The 16,464-nt window shown below is 42.1% G+C and overlaps 2 protein-coding genes across 5 annotated transcripts in view; one reads left to right on the top strand and one right to left on the bottom strand.

The window, feature by feature from the left end:
- Positions 1–854: 854 nt before the first annotated feature.
- Positions 855–16,464, bottom strand: part of LOC114153081 (uncharacterized) — a 41,682-nt gene continuing 26,072 nt past the window's right edge. Inside the window, exons 2-4 of one of the 2 annotated variants that reach the window (XM_028031375.1) lie at positions 4,831–5,251; positions 4,055–4,339; positions 855–1,494 (exon numbers count right to left, since the gene is read on the bottom strand). In XM_028031375.1, the coding sequence (XP_027887176.1) occupies positions 916–1,494; positions 4,055–4,339; positions 4,831–5,142 (1,176 nt within the window). In that variant the 5' untranslated portion in view covers positions 5,143–5,251 and the 3' untranslated portion in view covers positions 855–915. Of the gene's footprint in view, positions 1,495–4,054; positions 4,340–4,830; positions 5,286–16,464 lie in introns of those variants that run through there. The other variant, XM_028031374.1, reaches the window with a different exon arrangement.
- rabgef1 (RAB guanine nucleotide exchange factor (GEF) 1) lies at positions 6,509–12,977 on the top strand. 3 transcript variants are annotated; one of them, XM_028031368.1, is made up of 9 exons: positions 6,509–6,638; positions 8,312–8,496; positions 8,567–8,763; positions 9,326–9,492; positions 10,038–10,119; positions 10,223–10,355; positions 10,625–10,716; positions 10,951–11,207; positions 11,604–12,977. In XM_028031368.1, the coding sequence occupies exons 2-9, from the start codon at positions 8,318–8,320 to the stop codon at positions 12,018–12,020; spliced, it is 1,524 nt and encodes a 507-aa protein (XP_027887169.1). In that variant the 5' UTR covers positions 6,509–6,638; positions 8,312–8,317; the 3' UTR covers positions 12,021–12,977. The 3 variants fall into 3 exon arrangements, with proteins under 3 accessions (XP_027887169.1, XP_027887170.1, XP_027887171.1); XM_028031369.1 differs by having other exon boundaries at positions 6,513–6,638; positions 8,233–8,496; XM_028031370.1 differs by having other exon boundaries at positions 6,583–6,638; positions 8,236–8,496.

Raw genomic sequence — 16,464 nt, 5'->3', positions numbered from 1 at the left:
TTTCATCACAAATGTTGGATAAACAACAAAATAAGAGCTGTGTCCTTCAAACTGTGACGCAAGATTGATCTTACTAATCAATACAGGATGAATATATTAAAAATAAACCCCCAACTGTACGTTTTCAAAAATACTTTCTTGATCTCAAAGGAATTTTAATAAGTCGCAAAGAGCATCCATTACATTACATTTTCTCACTGACCTTTTGGGGAAAAATCATTTCAGGAGTAGTTTTACTGCAGAATACATTTTCTTTTGTTTGAGTAAAATTATTATGAAGTATCGCTAGTTCTATTTGAGAAAGTCTTTTGGATTCTCAATCCAGTGCAAATAACTTCACTGAGTAAAAAAATGAAATATTTTAACCAAAGTACTTGAGACACAGAGACAAACTTAGAGTTTATGTTTAAGTGAGAGCTCTTGTTTGTGCACAATGTTTTCTGTTTTCGTGTTATTTTCCATCTGCTGAGCATGGTGAGGCATTTATAGATCAAAAAGAAACACTAAATATGTCACTATTTATGACGCGTCTTCTATGGCTTTGTATGTTTGTGTTTTTATGATTTAAAGCCTTGTTGCTGGAATGTACAATACTAATAAACTTTATTCATTGATTGATTGAATGTAAGCATTTGTTTCATCAGTTTGTAGCAAAAAATAATCATTTGAAAGGAATTTCTTCTGCCTTAATTTTCTATTTTGTTATCATGTTATTTAAAAGGTTTTTGTAATTTTAGTCTTTAAAATATGGCGGAGTGTTAGGGCCACACTAAGAAAAATTAAGAATTAAAAATTGTAATTGCAAGAATAAAGTGTTGTAATAGTGTGATGATAAAATCATAATCTTACAAGAGTAAAGTTGTAATTTTATGACTTTATTCTCTTGATTGTATTGTTTTATGTTCCTCCGTCGTCTTAAGCTTCCATAATTTGCAGTTTGTTGTTTTCGCTCCGCGGCTGCGATCCGGACGGGCCGTTTCTCTGGGTCCGGTTCGCCCGCAGCTCAAAGTGCTGCCTCTGCCTCAGCAGGCCTCGCAGAACTTTCTCCGGATACAGGAAGAAGTTCCTGTTGCGCTCCAGGTCCTGCGCCTTCATGATGCGCGTCACCAGGGCCTCCTGGATGGCCGCGGACTCACAGGGCCGATGCCGGATGCCGTGACTGACTTCCTTCTGCGGCTCGATGACCAGCAGACCCGGTTGGCTGAAACACGGTGCTGCTGAAGCATTTCTTTCCACAAGCTGCCCGCAGCTCCTCTGGTCGCCTGCCGTCGAGTTGGCTTTGGCATCAGCTGGGTGAGCCGTCACATTCCCCATGCTGGAGGCGTTGCTGTTTTCCACGCTGCTGCTTTTTGGCTCCAATGTTCCTCCAGCTTCAGTCTCCAAAATGGTTTTACGTAAATAGGCGAAGTAGCCTCTAATGAGGCGATCTAACCCCGTCTTATAGGACAGACGCAGAGACTCGATGGACCCAGACGGCACAGAGTGAAGGCGAACCTGTTGGAGAATAAATTCAGATTTACTCTGTTCCTGCTTTCATCTCCAACAGGTTTGAATCCAAAAACAAGCAGAACTGGAAGAAAAAGCAGCTTTCTATTACCATTCCTTGTTTATTATTAATTCACTGGGATAAACATCAAAGTTCTGGTTCAATGTCTGCCAGGCCTGAAGTCTCCTAAAACTCATAACATGCAATATATGGCAAAATACAGGAAGATACAAAATAATACGGCATGATTATCCACTTCAACCAAACAAATAGATCTGTCGTTGGAGAGGGATGTGTACATGACTATAGAAACAAACCTTAGAAGGTTTGGTAAGTTTTTCTTGTTAAAAGAAATTTTCTAAATTTTCTAGGAAATTGGAAGAAAATGTAATTTCTGAGCAATAAAATCCAGATTCAGGTCATTGTTTCTTTAGAATGCTTGCCGAATTTAGCCAAGTTTTATGAATTAATTAAAAGCAGATTTGTGTGCAGCAAAATTAGCGTTTGCATAAACATCACATCATTATTTAAAGACAAATCATTTGTGTTTTTGCCAATATTTTCTGCTGTGAGATATTACTTTGTGATAATTTCTTCCAAACTAAATATAGAAAGTCCTTGTCTACATCAGACGTCTGTACTGTTTTAATCTTTAACTGATGTCAGGGGCCACACGCAATCAGCATAGGGCCAATAAAGGCCCCTGGACCGCAGTTTGGACACTCCTGCATAAAAAAATACATTGAGAAAGTACTTTTACTTAAATACTTTAAGTACTTTTAAAAGCGAGGTACTTCCTTTTCCTCAGGTGGTTTTGCTTTTAGAGTACATTTGTCTGTTTATTTCTTCTTTCACCTGAAGCTTTTAGAAAAACAGATTTTACAAATTTGTTAAAATTATTATGCACTGACTCTATGACACAGATAATCTGGGACAAAACAGATCGAGCTCGTCTGCCTCCTCCCACTGCTCCCAGTACAGTGCACACCACCTCTCCTTCAGCCCCCCCATCCCCCCATCTCCACTGCAGACAACAACACCTACCCCCAGCTAACGGTGACTACAGGCCAGGTTAAGAGACAGTTGGAGCGATTACACCAGGGGAAGGCTGCAGGACCTGATGGCATTACAACACGGATCCTGAAGACCTGCTCCATCCAGCTGGCCCCTGGACTGGCACACATGTACAACCTGAGCTTGAGGCTGGAGAGAGTCCCGCTGCGGTGGAAGACATCACATGTGGTTCCTGTTCCCAAGAAGCCAAGGCCATCCGACCCAGAGGACTACAGACCAGTCGCTCTCACATCTCATGTGATGAAGGTCATGGAGAGACTGGTCCTGGCCCAGCTGAGGCCTCCGGTGAGGACGTTTCTAGACCCCCTGCAATTTGCCTACCAGCCCCACTTAGGAGTTGACGATGCCATCATCTTCCTGCTGCAACGAGCACTGTTGCACCTGGATGGTGGAGGAGACACTGTGAGAATCACATTCTTTGATTTCTCCAGTGCCTTCAACACCATCCAGCCTCTGCTGCTGGGTGAGAAGCTGCGGAGGATGGGTGTCAACGACTCAGTGATCTCTTGGGTGACTGACTACTTGACAGGCAGGCCACAGTTTGTCCGTCTGGGCAGTGTCCTGTCTGATGTGGTGGTCAGTGACGTAGGAGCTCCACAGGGAACTGTGCTTCTCCCTTTCTCTTCACCCTGTACACCACTGATTTCCAGTGTTGGGGAAGCAGCATCAGAGCCAGCGACTCTAATAGACTAAATCATCAGGAAAGCTGGCTCTGTACTGGGACTAAGGCTGGAGTCCCTGGAAACTGTGGTGGAGAGGAGGACACTGAAGAAGGTTCTGTCTATTATGGACAATAAACAGCAGCCTCTCCACCACATAGTGGACAGACAGCGGAGCTCCTTCTCACATAGGCTGCTCCAGCTCCGCTGTCGTAGGGACAGATACAGGAAATCCTTCCTGCCACATGCCATCTCACTGTACAATAAAAGCTAAATCATTGTTCTGCACTAATCAGTCCAATTTTGCACAACTGCACTGTGGCACACTGCTGTACATATATTACATATACATACTGTATCTGCATTTTGAATCTTTGCAAGGACTGCTCTAAGCTGCTTTTTATATTAACAGCATTTTATATTTTTACAATTTATAGCATTTTATATTTTATTTTTATTTTATCTACAACTACTACTCAGTGGTAGTTGTTATTGTGTCTTGTCTCTATGCTGTAAATGCAAAGTCATTTCCCTGCTGGGATGAATAAAGTACTTCTATTCTATTTTATTCTATTCTATTCTATTCTAAACTGCAGAAATACACCAGTCAGTCAGAAACAACCAATCAGAGTCAGGAGGCGGGGCTTAGCACTGTCAATCATGCTCAACGCCAAGCGAGTACATGAGGTTGATTGACAGCGCTATGCCCCGCCTCCAGAAGGCAGCAGCAGGTCGATCTTTGTTCAGATTATTTATCTCATAACAAACATGGTGTCAATTTGAATGCAGAGTTTTGTAGAAGTTTGATCCTCCATGGTTTCCTGGTTCGGCTCACCTGGTGGATCCTCAGGTGCAGGTGAAACGCGGCGCCGGCCAGCCACTGCCGCATGGCTTCTGTGCTCATCCTCTTCTTGGTGGTCATCCTCTCATAATGGTCGATCAGCTCCAGGTTGAGCCAGGCGTCATACAGCTCGGCGGCCTCCGCCATCTTCTCCTCGTCGTTGGCGACGGCGGGGACCAGGCGCAGGTAGCCGTGGATCATCGATCCGATTCTGGACGAGGCGCTGACGCCGAACACCCTCGGAACTTTGGATCCCTGCGGCGAAGCTGCAGCGCGGACCTGATGGCAGCTTTAAAAGTTTAGCTTCATGGACATTACAGCAGAGCAGCAGGGCCGGACTCACCCGGTCGTGGCCCTGGGCTGGAGCCGGTTTGGTGCCCAGTCCGCTGCACAAAATCTCTCCTACTGATCACTGTAGGTGATCCTGCAGCTGTAAAGCTCCAAAGATTCATGGAGTTCATCTGGTCAATCAGTTTTATATAAGACACAATGTAAAGCATGAATTCATTAAAAAATTGAATAAAAGTAATCTTTGGAGCCCTGGGCTACCAAAACTGTAAACTAAAATCTGTCCCAGGCCACACTAAGAAAATTACAGAAAATTATGAGAATAAAGTCACAGAAGAATAACATCATAATACAATGACTTATGACTTTATTCTCATAATATTACTAACTTTATTTCTGACATTTATCCATTATTCCTTTGTCCTTAATACTCTGTTGCTAAAACAAAGAATTTAAACTGAAAAATGAAATATTTGACGTACATGTTGGGCCACCTGGTCAAACAGCAGGGACAGGGCCAAGGCGACGACCCCTACGCCTCCGTTCGCCACCCTGCAGCCGCTCAGCTGTGCGGTGAGATTCAGGTGGAAGGCCGCCTGCTGCTCGCTGCTCATGCCACGCTGCAGGAAGCCGTACCGATGCTGCAGGGCGGCGGCAGAGTCCAGGGACAGGAAGGTGGTGAGCACCGGATCCAGGGAGATATCCGGGACGATGTCGGCGTCTCGGGCCACAGAGAACAGCTGCTGGACGGTGGCGGCAGAAGGAAGGCACGGAGACGGAGCCGTCAGGATCATGGCAGACACTGAGCTCCAGCTCAGAGATATGAGGCTTATCTGTGTTTATTTGACCCAGGCAGGCGAGTTTATCGGCTCCAGTCCAGAGATCTGTCACAGATAGCCCAGTCTGCTGAAGAGCGATTCGTTTATTAGACAGCCTGAACCTAGAACCGAGGATTTATTAAAGGTTGAACAGGTTAGGACATTTCTATGGCCCATGCAAAACATGTTTATCACATTTTTAATCTTAGATAATGAGATTTCAGGTTTTTGAAATGGCTCACTTTCCAGACACCAACACATTACATTATTGCCACAAAACCATTTTTTAAACACTTGGGTTGTTTTTAGAAGCAGCGGAGTCCCAAATGGAAGAACAAAAACGTGCAAAATATAAATTTTACCTAATAGGTCTCCCAGGGCCGGCCCTAGCCTCCATGGGGCCCTAAGCCAAATGTGGTTTTGGGGCCCTCGAGTTCTGCTAACAGTATGGACCAGCTGCAGTCAGCAGTCTGATCATTAGATCATTCACATACCTGCTATAAACTTATTGCATCTCTAGCTGTTTACATTATATACATGTATAATATAAGATACTTTTACTGGCCAACTGGTTTATTGACCAGTTGATTTCTGGGAGCCGATTTCCTTCATTTTGGGGCATCGTGATCAGCTGATTCTTACATGTGAAGCTGATCTGATCTTCATCAGCAAAGGTTTAAAAATCATCTCTGTCCTCTTCTGCTCTGCAGTGAGACGTTTAACTGACAGACCCAAGAGCAATTTATTTATTTTTTCTTTTTATCCATAAAATAAAGATTTCTACATTCATTATCAAATATATATTATTGTAAAAACAAATCCTTCATAGTGAAATTGTGTGTTTTTGATATTATAATGACATAGAAGTTAATATTTAAAAAAAAAAAGAAAATCAGCTCCACTGAGGGGGCCCCTTGGTGGCACTAAGCAGCTGCTTAGTTTGCTTATGCCTTGGGCCGGCCCTGAGGTTTCCTTTAAAAAGGCGTAACGGTTCTCCTGTGACTCTAGCATGAAACTTATTGCATTATGACAAGGTTACTTTAAATACTAATACCCAATTTTAATTAATTTCAAAGAATTCTGTTAATATTTTACTTACAAGTAAAAACAAAAGAAACATTTGTTGTTATTCTGCCATACTTCCGGCAGAATATCCTGATGTTTCGTTTCTCGGTCTATACGTCACGGAATCATTTGCTTGGGTTTCGTGACGTCACTGACCAAACGTTTAAAAATTGGACCTTGAATCAGCAAACACAAGGAAATCACCAACAATCGCAGCCACGAAACACTGATTAGTTTTAAAACTCGCTCTGACCGATAAACAGACGTTTCTGGGCCACAACCCATCGGACGCGCTTCGCTCAACGCGATTACGTCATTGCGCGCCTCTTCGAAGCGTGCCCCGTCATCGGTCGGGGACGCAGAGGGGGAGTTGGTTCGTTCAGTTTCTCTCGGTGAAAACATTACAGGTGAGTAGCCAAGCGGATCAACGGGTTTATAACATTTTAATCCGACAAAATGTAAGTATTCGGCCTTAAAGGGGAGGCCGGTAGGACTCGTTACTAGCTGCTAAATCAGAGCTAAATCTGTTAGCCGCCTAAACACCCGCACTTTGTAGGAAATATGTCCCAGACATGAGCAAATTAATGAAGACACAGATATATGAAGGATATACGTTTATTAGGTTATCTATAAAGTGTAATAAAGTTAACTCAATTACAACAGAAGTCCTTAAAGTCCAGCAGATCGCAGCTAATGCTGAAAAGCTGTAAATGCAGATCTCTAAATGATTTAAATGGATCATTTATTGACTAAATCATGCGATTATAAAGACGTTAAGTGCTTTAATAACATTTTCATTAATTACCCTTCTGGGAGCAAACAGGCGGATTTTTGGAGGGTTTAACCTTCTTTTATTTCTTCTGACTAGCATTGCTTTAGTGGATGTTACATGTTTTCCATCCTAACTCTTATTATAAAGAGCAGAAGAATAAACATCATTTTATGTCACTTTTGAAAGTCTCTGCCGGGTTGATAGGAGAATAACAAAGCCTCAATCATCTGGACCGTTTTTGACAAAGTGATGTTATTTATGTGAACTTTATTCATTTTCAGCTTTAAAATAAACCTTTTATGTTGCAGGAGCATAAAATTACTAAATTAGTACAAAATCAGTGGTGCTGGACTTGATCAATAACAGTTATTTTAGATAAATGTTAAGAATCATTTCATTCATATTGTGTACTATGTCTATAACATAACAGAGGAAATTAACTACAAAGTATTTATTTAAAACAAATAAAGTAATTTAGAGACATAATTTCAATAAAAGCAAAGAAATCTGAGAAGCCAATTCAGCTACATAGTTAATCAAATTAAACTAAATCTTCTGAACTCAGTGGAACCGGGACGATAAACAGCCGATTAAGCAGAAATTTAAAGAAATAGTTGATCATTTCGGTGACCTTAGTAGATTCGGAGACATTTCCATTTCCTCCTCAGTTCGTCACTTCCTAAAACAAAACAGGCATTTTAGACTAAAACTGTTCACAACTTGAGGAACTTACTTTTTCATTTATTCATTTCCGTCAACGTTTTCCAATGCCAACTTGGCAAAAGAGGAAGGAAGAGAATAAAAACTAGATTTTGTCCTAAAGATGGTTGGAACAAGCCGCAATCTACACGTTCACCGCTAGATGGCAGTAAAGCAACACTCTCCTCATTTCATTCATTTGAGAAATTAATGAACATTCAGTATCATGTAGTGGAATAAAACCAGAGCATCAAGGTGAAAGAAAAGCACAGAAACACTAAACGCAAATAAAATGAGCAAGTGTTTCAAATTAAATACATTTAGATACTATTATCATAGTAATAATAGATAGTATTACCCTATACTATTACCATAGTGTTATTTTTCTTCAAAATGTCTAAGATAACCTGAATGAGTAGAATAGACAGACGTTAAACACCAGACTCTACTGCCTAAAGTTCAGATTGAAGCTCTGTGAAGGGAAGTTCAGTCATTTATTGATGAGTTTCAGTGTTTGTGTTTATTTCCAGCAGAGGAAGTTATTAAAGAACATTTTAGTTCAAACTGAGACACAAACCAGCCAAACAAGCGCAGCGTTTTCCTCTCCAGGCCACCATGAGTCAGCGGACGGAGCGGCGGGGCATCCACGTCGACCAGTCGGACCTGCTGTGCAAAAAAGGATGCGGTTACTATGGCAACGCCGCATGGCAGGGCCTTTGCTCCAAGTGCTGGCGGGAAGAGTACCAGCGGGTCCGGCAGAAGCAGATCCAGGACGACTGGGCCTTGGCGGAAAAGTAAGAGCAGCCGCCGAACATGGCCGCCGTTTCAGCTCAGTGCGCCCGGCTCAACGTTTCCCCGCCGCAGGTTACAGAGAGAGGAGGAGGAGGCGTACGCCAGCAGCCACGTGGCGCACGGCGCGGCTGCACCGGGTCACGCGGCGGGTCACACCACGCTCACCCCGTTCTCAAAGTTTGAGGAGAAGAAAACCAACGAGAAAACTCGCAAAGTGACAACGGTGAAGAAGTTCTTCAGCCCTTCGTCTAGAACCGCCACTAAGAAAGGTGCTGCTCGCTTCGTCCCGCTTCGCCTGTCTGCGTCTGAACTCAGCTGCTGATTGGATCGGCTCCATTTTTAAACTTTTTATTTTCACAGCGTGATACAAATGGGGCAATAAATCAGTTTTGTCAATTGATCACAGTTTAGGTAGTAAATTGGTTTAGAAGGATTTAATTCCTGGAAAATCTGGATTTATTTTCCACCATGAACTCTTTGGGTTTCTGTAGTTCAGGGTGATGTCATCACCCGAGGCGGCCATCTTGTTTGATACCTGTGTTTTACAGCTAAACCTGCTGCAATAAGCAATTAATCAATGATAAATTAAAATTAGCAGAATAATTTCCATCTGATGGTGAATATTTTTCATAATTCTTTTCATTTCTGGTTCAGTTGTGTTTGTTTCTATTTCTCTTTTATTCTACAGTTAATCAATCTATGACTAAATTAGTTGATTTTAATAATTGATGTATTAAGATTAATCGCGACTAATGCTATTAATTGTTTCAGCCATTTACAGGAAACTCTGAAGGAGAGAAAGTCCGAATGATAATCCCTTTTTCTGATCAGAGCCTCCGGAGGGAAAGTCGGCGTCTCCGTCCATCAGCCGCCGCGCCAGCTTCGACTCCGACCAGGTGTCCAAAGACTTCGTGGAGTTCTTGAAGAACCTTCACAAACCCGGCAGAGAGATCCACAAGCAGTGCCGGGCCTTCCTGGTCAGCATGTCCAGCAAGAAGGTGAGGACGGATCGTTGAGCCGCCAACCAACCAACCAACCCTTCAACCAGTTAGTCAGAATTGGACATTTATTTCAGGAAATTTCACACAAATGGTTGTTTGAAAGTCGTTATTTCTGGTTATTATTTCACTGACAATTAAAACAATATTACATCTAACCCAATTATTATAATGGCTACAAATTATTTTACTAACCAGCTATGATTACTAAGTTAGTTCACGATTCTTTGAATAATTATTAACCACGAATAATTGTGATTATTACTACTAATCCAATTAATACGTTCAAATCTGATCAGATCAATAAAAAACTTTAAAAATAAAAATGAGTTTAATGAAAAGTTTAGGGTTCTTTTAAAGAGACAGCTTAACGTTAGCCGCTAGCTATTAGTGTGACTGTGTGTGCTTAACGTTAGCCGCTAGCTGTTAGCGTGACTGTGTGTGCTTAACGTTAGCCGCTAGCTGTTAGCGTTACTGTAGTTCTGTGTGTTCAGTGTTAGCAGTTAGCTGCGTTAGCCACTAGCCGTTGTGTTTGCTCTGGACAGGACCTGGGAGCAGACGAGCTGTCGGAGTGCGTTCAGGATTTCTACCAGAGTTTGGCCGACCGCCTCATGAGCCATTTTAAAGGTGAGCGCAGCAACGCTACCTGGTAATTATTCTAGATGAATGACTCAGCGTGACCTGAGCCAGCCACCAGGTGGCAGCAGCGTCTCACCGGGTTTCTCATCAGGGTCGTCAGAGTCGGTGGATCAGGTGATGGACCAGGTGGAGAAATACATCATGACCCACCTGTACAAGAGCGTCTTCTGTCCAGAAACCACGGACGATGAGAAGAAGGACCTGGCAACCCAGGACCGGATCAGGTCAGCTCTTCATCGCTCTCAGCATCACCTTCATCACTTCCTGTGTAACTCGTGTTCGTCTCAGGAAACTCCGTCTGAAAGTTTCTGTCTGCATTTTGTTACCCAGCAGCGTTTAAAGCTCAGCTCCGTGTTTCTACACGAGAACAACTGCACACTGCATGTCAGCGTCCCCTAGGTGGCACTTCACGCACCGTGCTGAGCCTTGTTATCCCCCAGGGGGCGCTGCACTGAGCCGTTAGCCTGACGCGGTTAGCCTCGTGTGTCTGCAGGGCGCTGCACTGGGTCACCGTCCAGATGCTGTGTGTGTCCGTGGAGGAAGAAACGGCCGAAGTGTCAGAAAACGTGGTCAGAGCCATAACAGGTGAGAAACAACGATTCCATCAGCCAGTTAAATAATTAGGATTATTTCTAGAACTTTACGGCTCGCTTTGCAGATATTATGATTTACATTCGTAAACGTTTCCTCCCTGTTCCAGTTTAATGCGATGGGGCTGTTTGTTAAATGGCTGTAAATCATAATGATCAGTTTTAATAAGCGGTAACCATGGCGACAGCGTTGCTACTGAAAGCAGGGAAACCTGTGGTCTGGTTGCAGACATCATCGAGATGGACTCGAAGCGCGTTCCGCGGGACAAGCTGGCCTGCATCACTCGCTGCAGCAAACACATCTTCAGCGCCATCAGGATCACCAAGAACGAGCCGGCGTCCGCCGACGACTTCCTGCCGGCGCTCATCTACATCGTGCTGAAGGCCAACCCGCCGCGGCTGCAGTCCAACATCCAGTACATCACCCGCTTCTGCAACCCGAGCCGGCTGATGACCGGAGAGGACGGATACTACTTCACCAACCTGGTCCGCTTCACTCCTCACTCGTTTATTAAAAGAGAAACTGAATCTGTTCGGTTCAGTGAACTGGAACTGAGTTCATAAGTTACAGTTCAGATTCACCCAGAACAGAACAGGATCCAGTGAAACTGTAAATAAAGTCAAATTAAATTCAAGTTTGCTGTTTAGACAAATTTAAACGTGTCAGCAGATTTTCTACCAGTCGGTCAGGAAACCATGCTTTACCTACCAAGATGGCGCCCATCACTTCCTGTTCAGACCAGAGAAAACTCTGCATCAGAAGGCTGGTTAGCAATTGCAGCTAGTTAGCACAGTAGCTAGTTAGCGCCTTTGCAGCTAGTTAGCGGCTGAAGCTAGCTGCGGGCGGACGGCTCAGCGCTAACGGTTGTGTCTGTGTTGCAGTGCTGCGCCGTGGCCTTCATCGAGAAGCTGGACGCTCAGTCTCTCAACCTCTCCCAAGATGAGTTTGAGCGCCACATGTCGGGTCATGCCTCGCCCCGACGCAGCGGCTCGGAGGACGGACGGCCCGACGGCGGTCCCGGAGTCAGCAGTGCCGCCGGCCCGGTCCTGGCCCGGCTCAGCCACAACCTGCAGATGCTGTCGGGTCTGAGCGCCCGGCAGGAGGCCGTGACGGCGGCAGCGCTCGGCCTGCGGGCCGACCTCCTGACCTGGACCGACGGCGTTCGGCGGGACGTCCGCCACATCCTGGACAGGTATCCTCTGGACACCAAGGCCTCCAAGGCTTCCGCCATCGACGCCAACAGCGTGGACGGCGAGAACCTGCCGGCGCCGATCAAGCCCCGCATGTTCATCGGCTAGAGAGGAAACTTGAAAACTTTAGATCCGACCTCGGCGCCGAGGAGGGACCTGCAACTGGAAGCAACACCTGAAAACTGATTCAGTTTCATTGATTTATCAGCAGATCGTCACACAGCTGGCGATCAATCCATTTCATTGATTAATCAAATTTGGGGTTTTAAAAGATTTAAGTTTTGGGAAATCTGTTTTTCTTTTGCCGATGATCTCCTTCTGTAGATCAGTGATGTCATCGCGCCCAGATGACATCACTGATCCGGGGTAAACATTTAGCACTTTGTTAAAGTCCAATAAAGTGAATCTGTGAATATTTGATTAGTTCAAATATTTCTGCATTAATATACATTCAGTTTAAATCTATGTGACTGAATCTGTTTTGGTTCATTTCAGAATCACTTTGTCTTAATAAAATGATTCTGATTTTTGTTTTATTTCAAACTGAACATAAAAACACCTTTAAAACATTCACTTTTATTTATGGTACATTTTTGTTTTTAGCTTGTGAATAGAGGGATTTTAACTGATTTTTACTTTTGTTTGATGAGAAATTACAGAATTTGCAAATGAGTTTCCCATTTCGTTATTTTTAATTTGTGTGCCACATAACCTTTTCTTTGGAAGCAAATAAAATAAATGTATTAAAACCCAAAGCTGACAATAGAGCAGATTTCCTGTTGAATTATTGTGAATTGTTTTAGAAATTTCTAAAAATAAAAACATAATTTCTGCATTTGTGACTTAAGTGTTAAATATGTTTAGTGGGGCAATAAGCTTAAAATTTATGTCACTAACTGTAACAGAAACCGTTTAATTGAAATGTTAAAATGAAAATGTGTTTAGAAGTAAGAACTAAATGACTTTTCTTTAAAAGGATGGTTAACATGAAAGTGTTAGTTTAATATTTCACAAATGGTCAAAACATTTTCGTTTTGGTGAAATAAAGATTATTAATGCAAAAACTTTGTCAAGATTAACTTTGCCTCATAATGTCCAGCTAAACATGCTGCAGTAAGTTAAAGTTTTTGTTTGTTAAAAGAAGCTACATGAAACTATTCACTGTAAAAAGGCATAAACTGATTTTACTCCTGCTGCCATCAAAGCAAATTTCTGTTAATTATTTTGGTCAAAATTCTTCTGCATAGGGTAAATGGCATAAATGTCTGAGTAAATAAGAATGAGATTTTTTAGAACCCCGATAATGATAGTAAGGCCAGCGACCTCTGCTGGCGGAAGTGCAGACAGAGAGGAGATTTTTCCCATATATTTTGGGAATGTCCTAAGGTGAAATGATACTGGGAAACAATAAAAACGGAAATAGGAAAAATATTAAACTTGAATACAACCTTTAAATATCCACAGATTGGTCCTAGACGATGCTAAACTTCTGGTGGAAGATACCAATACAAAATATATGCTGCGAGTCCTGGTGTTAGGGTTAGGGTTAGCTCACTGCAAACTGGCTGAAACCACATCCACCGACCCTAGAGCAACGGGTCCAGAGACTGAGGACTGGCAACTTGATGGAAGAACTAACAGCAACTCTGAGACTACAGAAAGACATTTAGAATAAAAGATGGTCCTCCGTAAATCTATACCTGGAAAATCGGCCCTGATTCTCTGTAGGGGGAGGAGGGATCTGGACTACGCATATTTGAAAGTTGTATGTGTAATTATTTTGCAATGTAAAAATACATAAGTGTGGACTATGTCAAGGAATTGTTCAAATAAAAATTCTTCTGCACATTTGGATAAAAATCCCGACCGGTTTAGATGCTGGAGGGATTTAACTCCAAACTGTCAGACAGTGATCACACGTAACCATGACGACACCGCGCACACGAGTAACCGTGACGACACCGCGCTCACGCGTAACCGTGACGACACCGTGCTAACGCGTAACAAAGATCAAAGTTTTGATCTTTTAAAAATAAAAGATGTTTTATTTTATTTTCCGGCTGTGATCAGAATTGGCGTATTTTGCTAAACTGCAATGGAAAAAGTTTGTTCGCATCACGAGTCACATGACCAGCAACTGGACGTTACTACTGATGGAAACTACGAAGAAGAAAACGACAGGAAGTGGGAGGAGGAGGATGGGGCTGCTGTTTTTTAATGACTTATTGTGTTAATAATCTTATTCGCATGTAATTTTATAACTTGCATAAACTCTGCAATTACAAAATTGTTTTTTGTAACATTAGTGGAATATCATAAAATTTTGCCCAAATCTGTAGCGTAAACGCAGAGTGTCGTCTAGTTGGTGAGAAATGAGCTGTTAGCATCAGGAATCCTGCAACAGCAGCTTCAGTCAGAGGCCTCTTCAGAGTCGCTGTAAGACTGACTGCTACCAGAGATCCGTCCTGCCGCCACAGATATTATATAAGATATTTGACTTAAATGAGACAACATTTAATTTCCTTTTGAATAAATAAAATGTTTTTGAATCTAAATTGAAAAACGCTTAAGGTGAATTTATTTTATAAAAATTGCAAAAATAGAATTTTGTAAAACAAACAAAATGTTTAAAACAGTTTCAAAAACTGAGATGTTGACTTTAAGTTTATTTCACAGCTTAGCTGTGGCTACATGCATGTATAATTTTTGAGGCACTCCAGCTATTTCTAAAGTCCATCTCAAACCCTTGATTCTGTCACCTCTGACCTCTTCCGGCTGTTTCCGGCTCCGCCATCTTGTATCCTCATCGCACCTGTGGATGTTTTGAACAGTGTTGTATAAAGTACTGAAATCTCAGAGTCAAGTAAAAGTATAAGTACCTCTCCAAAATATGACTTTGGTAAAAGTCCAAGTCACTGACTGAAATGTTACTTGAGTTAAAGTCTTAAAGTATCTGAAACTTCTTGTACTTAAGTATGGAAATTACTGTAAAAATGGATGTACTCAAGTAATGTAATGAAAAGTAAAACAAAGCAAATGCAGTTTGAATGACATTTTTTATATTTTGGTAAACTTGTCAAATACACTTAAAATAATGTACCCAACCAAGTGCAGGCAAAATTAAACCTGCTAATAGATATACCTGCAGGCATCATTTAGTTAAGAAAATTAGGTGCTTTACCTATAGCACAAGGTTAACTTAACCTGCTTTACAACTGAACCAGCTTCTTAGTAAACCCTCCAGGACAGAAAATACAAAGTTTTTGTAAGCCTTAAGTTTTCCCTTCAAGTAAGGTCAGTGCTGAAAATGAGAAAAATAAATAGTACAGAAAATGCGGCCAACATGAAGAAAAAGATCTGTTACGATTACTCTACTTCACCTACAGTCAGTAGGTGGTGCACACAACTGGTCATTATGCAAAAGAAAAAAGAATTGGGAGGGAAATGCAGCTTATTGGCATCTGTAAACCTGGTTTTGAACTTGCATGCCTTTCCTATATTCGTTAAATTTAGTCTAAATTGCTATCGCTATGGCTTCTGTCCCCCCTTGAACAGAGGAGTCTAGGTAGCCTGCTACAGTCAACATTAGGCCTAAGCTAAATACACCACGTATGGAACTGAAACAATGCCAAACAAAGTTCATTTATGGTCAACGTTTCACAATACAGTAGTGTCTAGTGACCAAGCTATAGTTACTGAAACAGGAGGATGATAACCATTTCATAAGAAGTTACCTCGATGTGTTTCTTCAAGTTGGACGGGGAGTTTTTGTAAGATAGAATTTCCACATCTTCGGGCAGGAATAACATAAACTGCGGTACGACGAATCTTTAACACCCACGAAAGAGTATATTGTGTTTAAATAAGGCCATGGGCTCTCATCACCAGCTGGTGGTTCCCCTGGAGCTGTGTCCGACGTAGTTGCAGTCGTTGTGGTCTCCGTCTCCTCCTCCATGTGGCTGCTGCTGATTGCGAGACTTGCTTTGTGTTTAATGGGAGAAGCGAAACAGGTGTATCCTATTGGTGGTGATGAACAAGCCCAGGCAAGTAGGCTACGGACTTTGTTCGGTAGCCTACTTGCTACTTGCTAATCAGTAGGTGGGGTCAAAACACTTTGTTTCTCTCTCTCGCTTTTTTGTAACGAGTAACTAAACCACACATTGAAAATGTATCGGAGTAAAAGTACGCAATTAAGTTCGGAAATATAGTGAAGTAAAAGTGAAAGTCATCAAAAATGTTCATACTTGAGGAAAGTATGAAGTACTCCAAAATATACTTAAGTAAAGTAGTGAAGTATTTTTACTTCGTTACTATCAGTCGAGCCTTTTGTCCTCAATTTAAATAATAATAATAAAAAAACTAAAAACAAGGCTCCCTCTTTCAGGGTAGCTCAAGAATATTGTATTTCATTTAAGACAAGTTTGTTTAAGAGCTGTGTCATTGTATTTACTGTTATCTTCGTTTTATGGATGCAAGTTATTGATTGAGTTAATCTAAAGTTGATTTAGCTTATCGATCGATTAATGTTTAACTGACAAACTTCTTAAAAATT

The sequence above is a fragment of the Xiphophorus couchianus genome, chromosome 11, assembly GCF_001444195.1.
Source record: "Xiphophorus couchianus chromosome 11, X_couchianus-1.0, whole genome shotgun sequence".
Classification (NCBI taxonomy): Eukaryota; Metazoa; Chordata; class Actinopteri; order Cyprinodontiformes; family Poeciliidae; genus Xiphophorus; species Xiphophorus couchianus.
The sequence above is the reverse complement of the archived record's forward strand: the minus strand, read 5'-3'. Positions and strand labels throughout refer to the sequence as shown.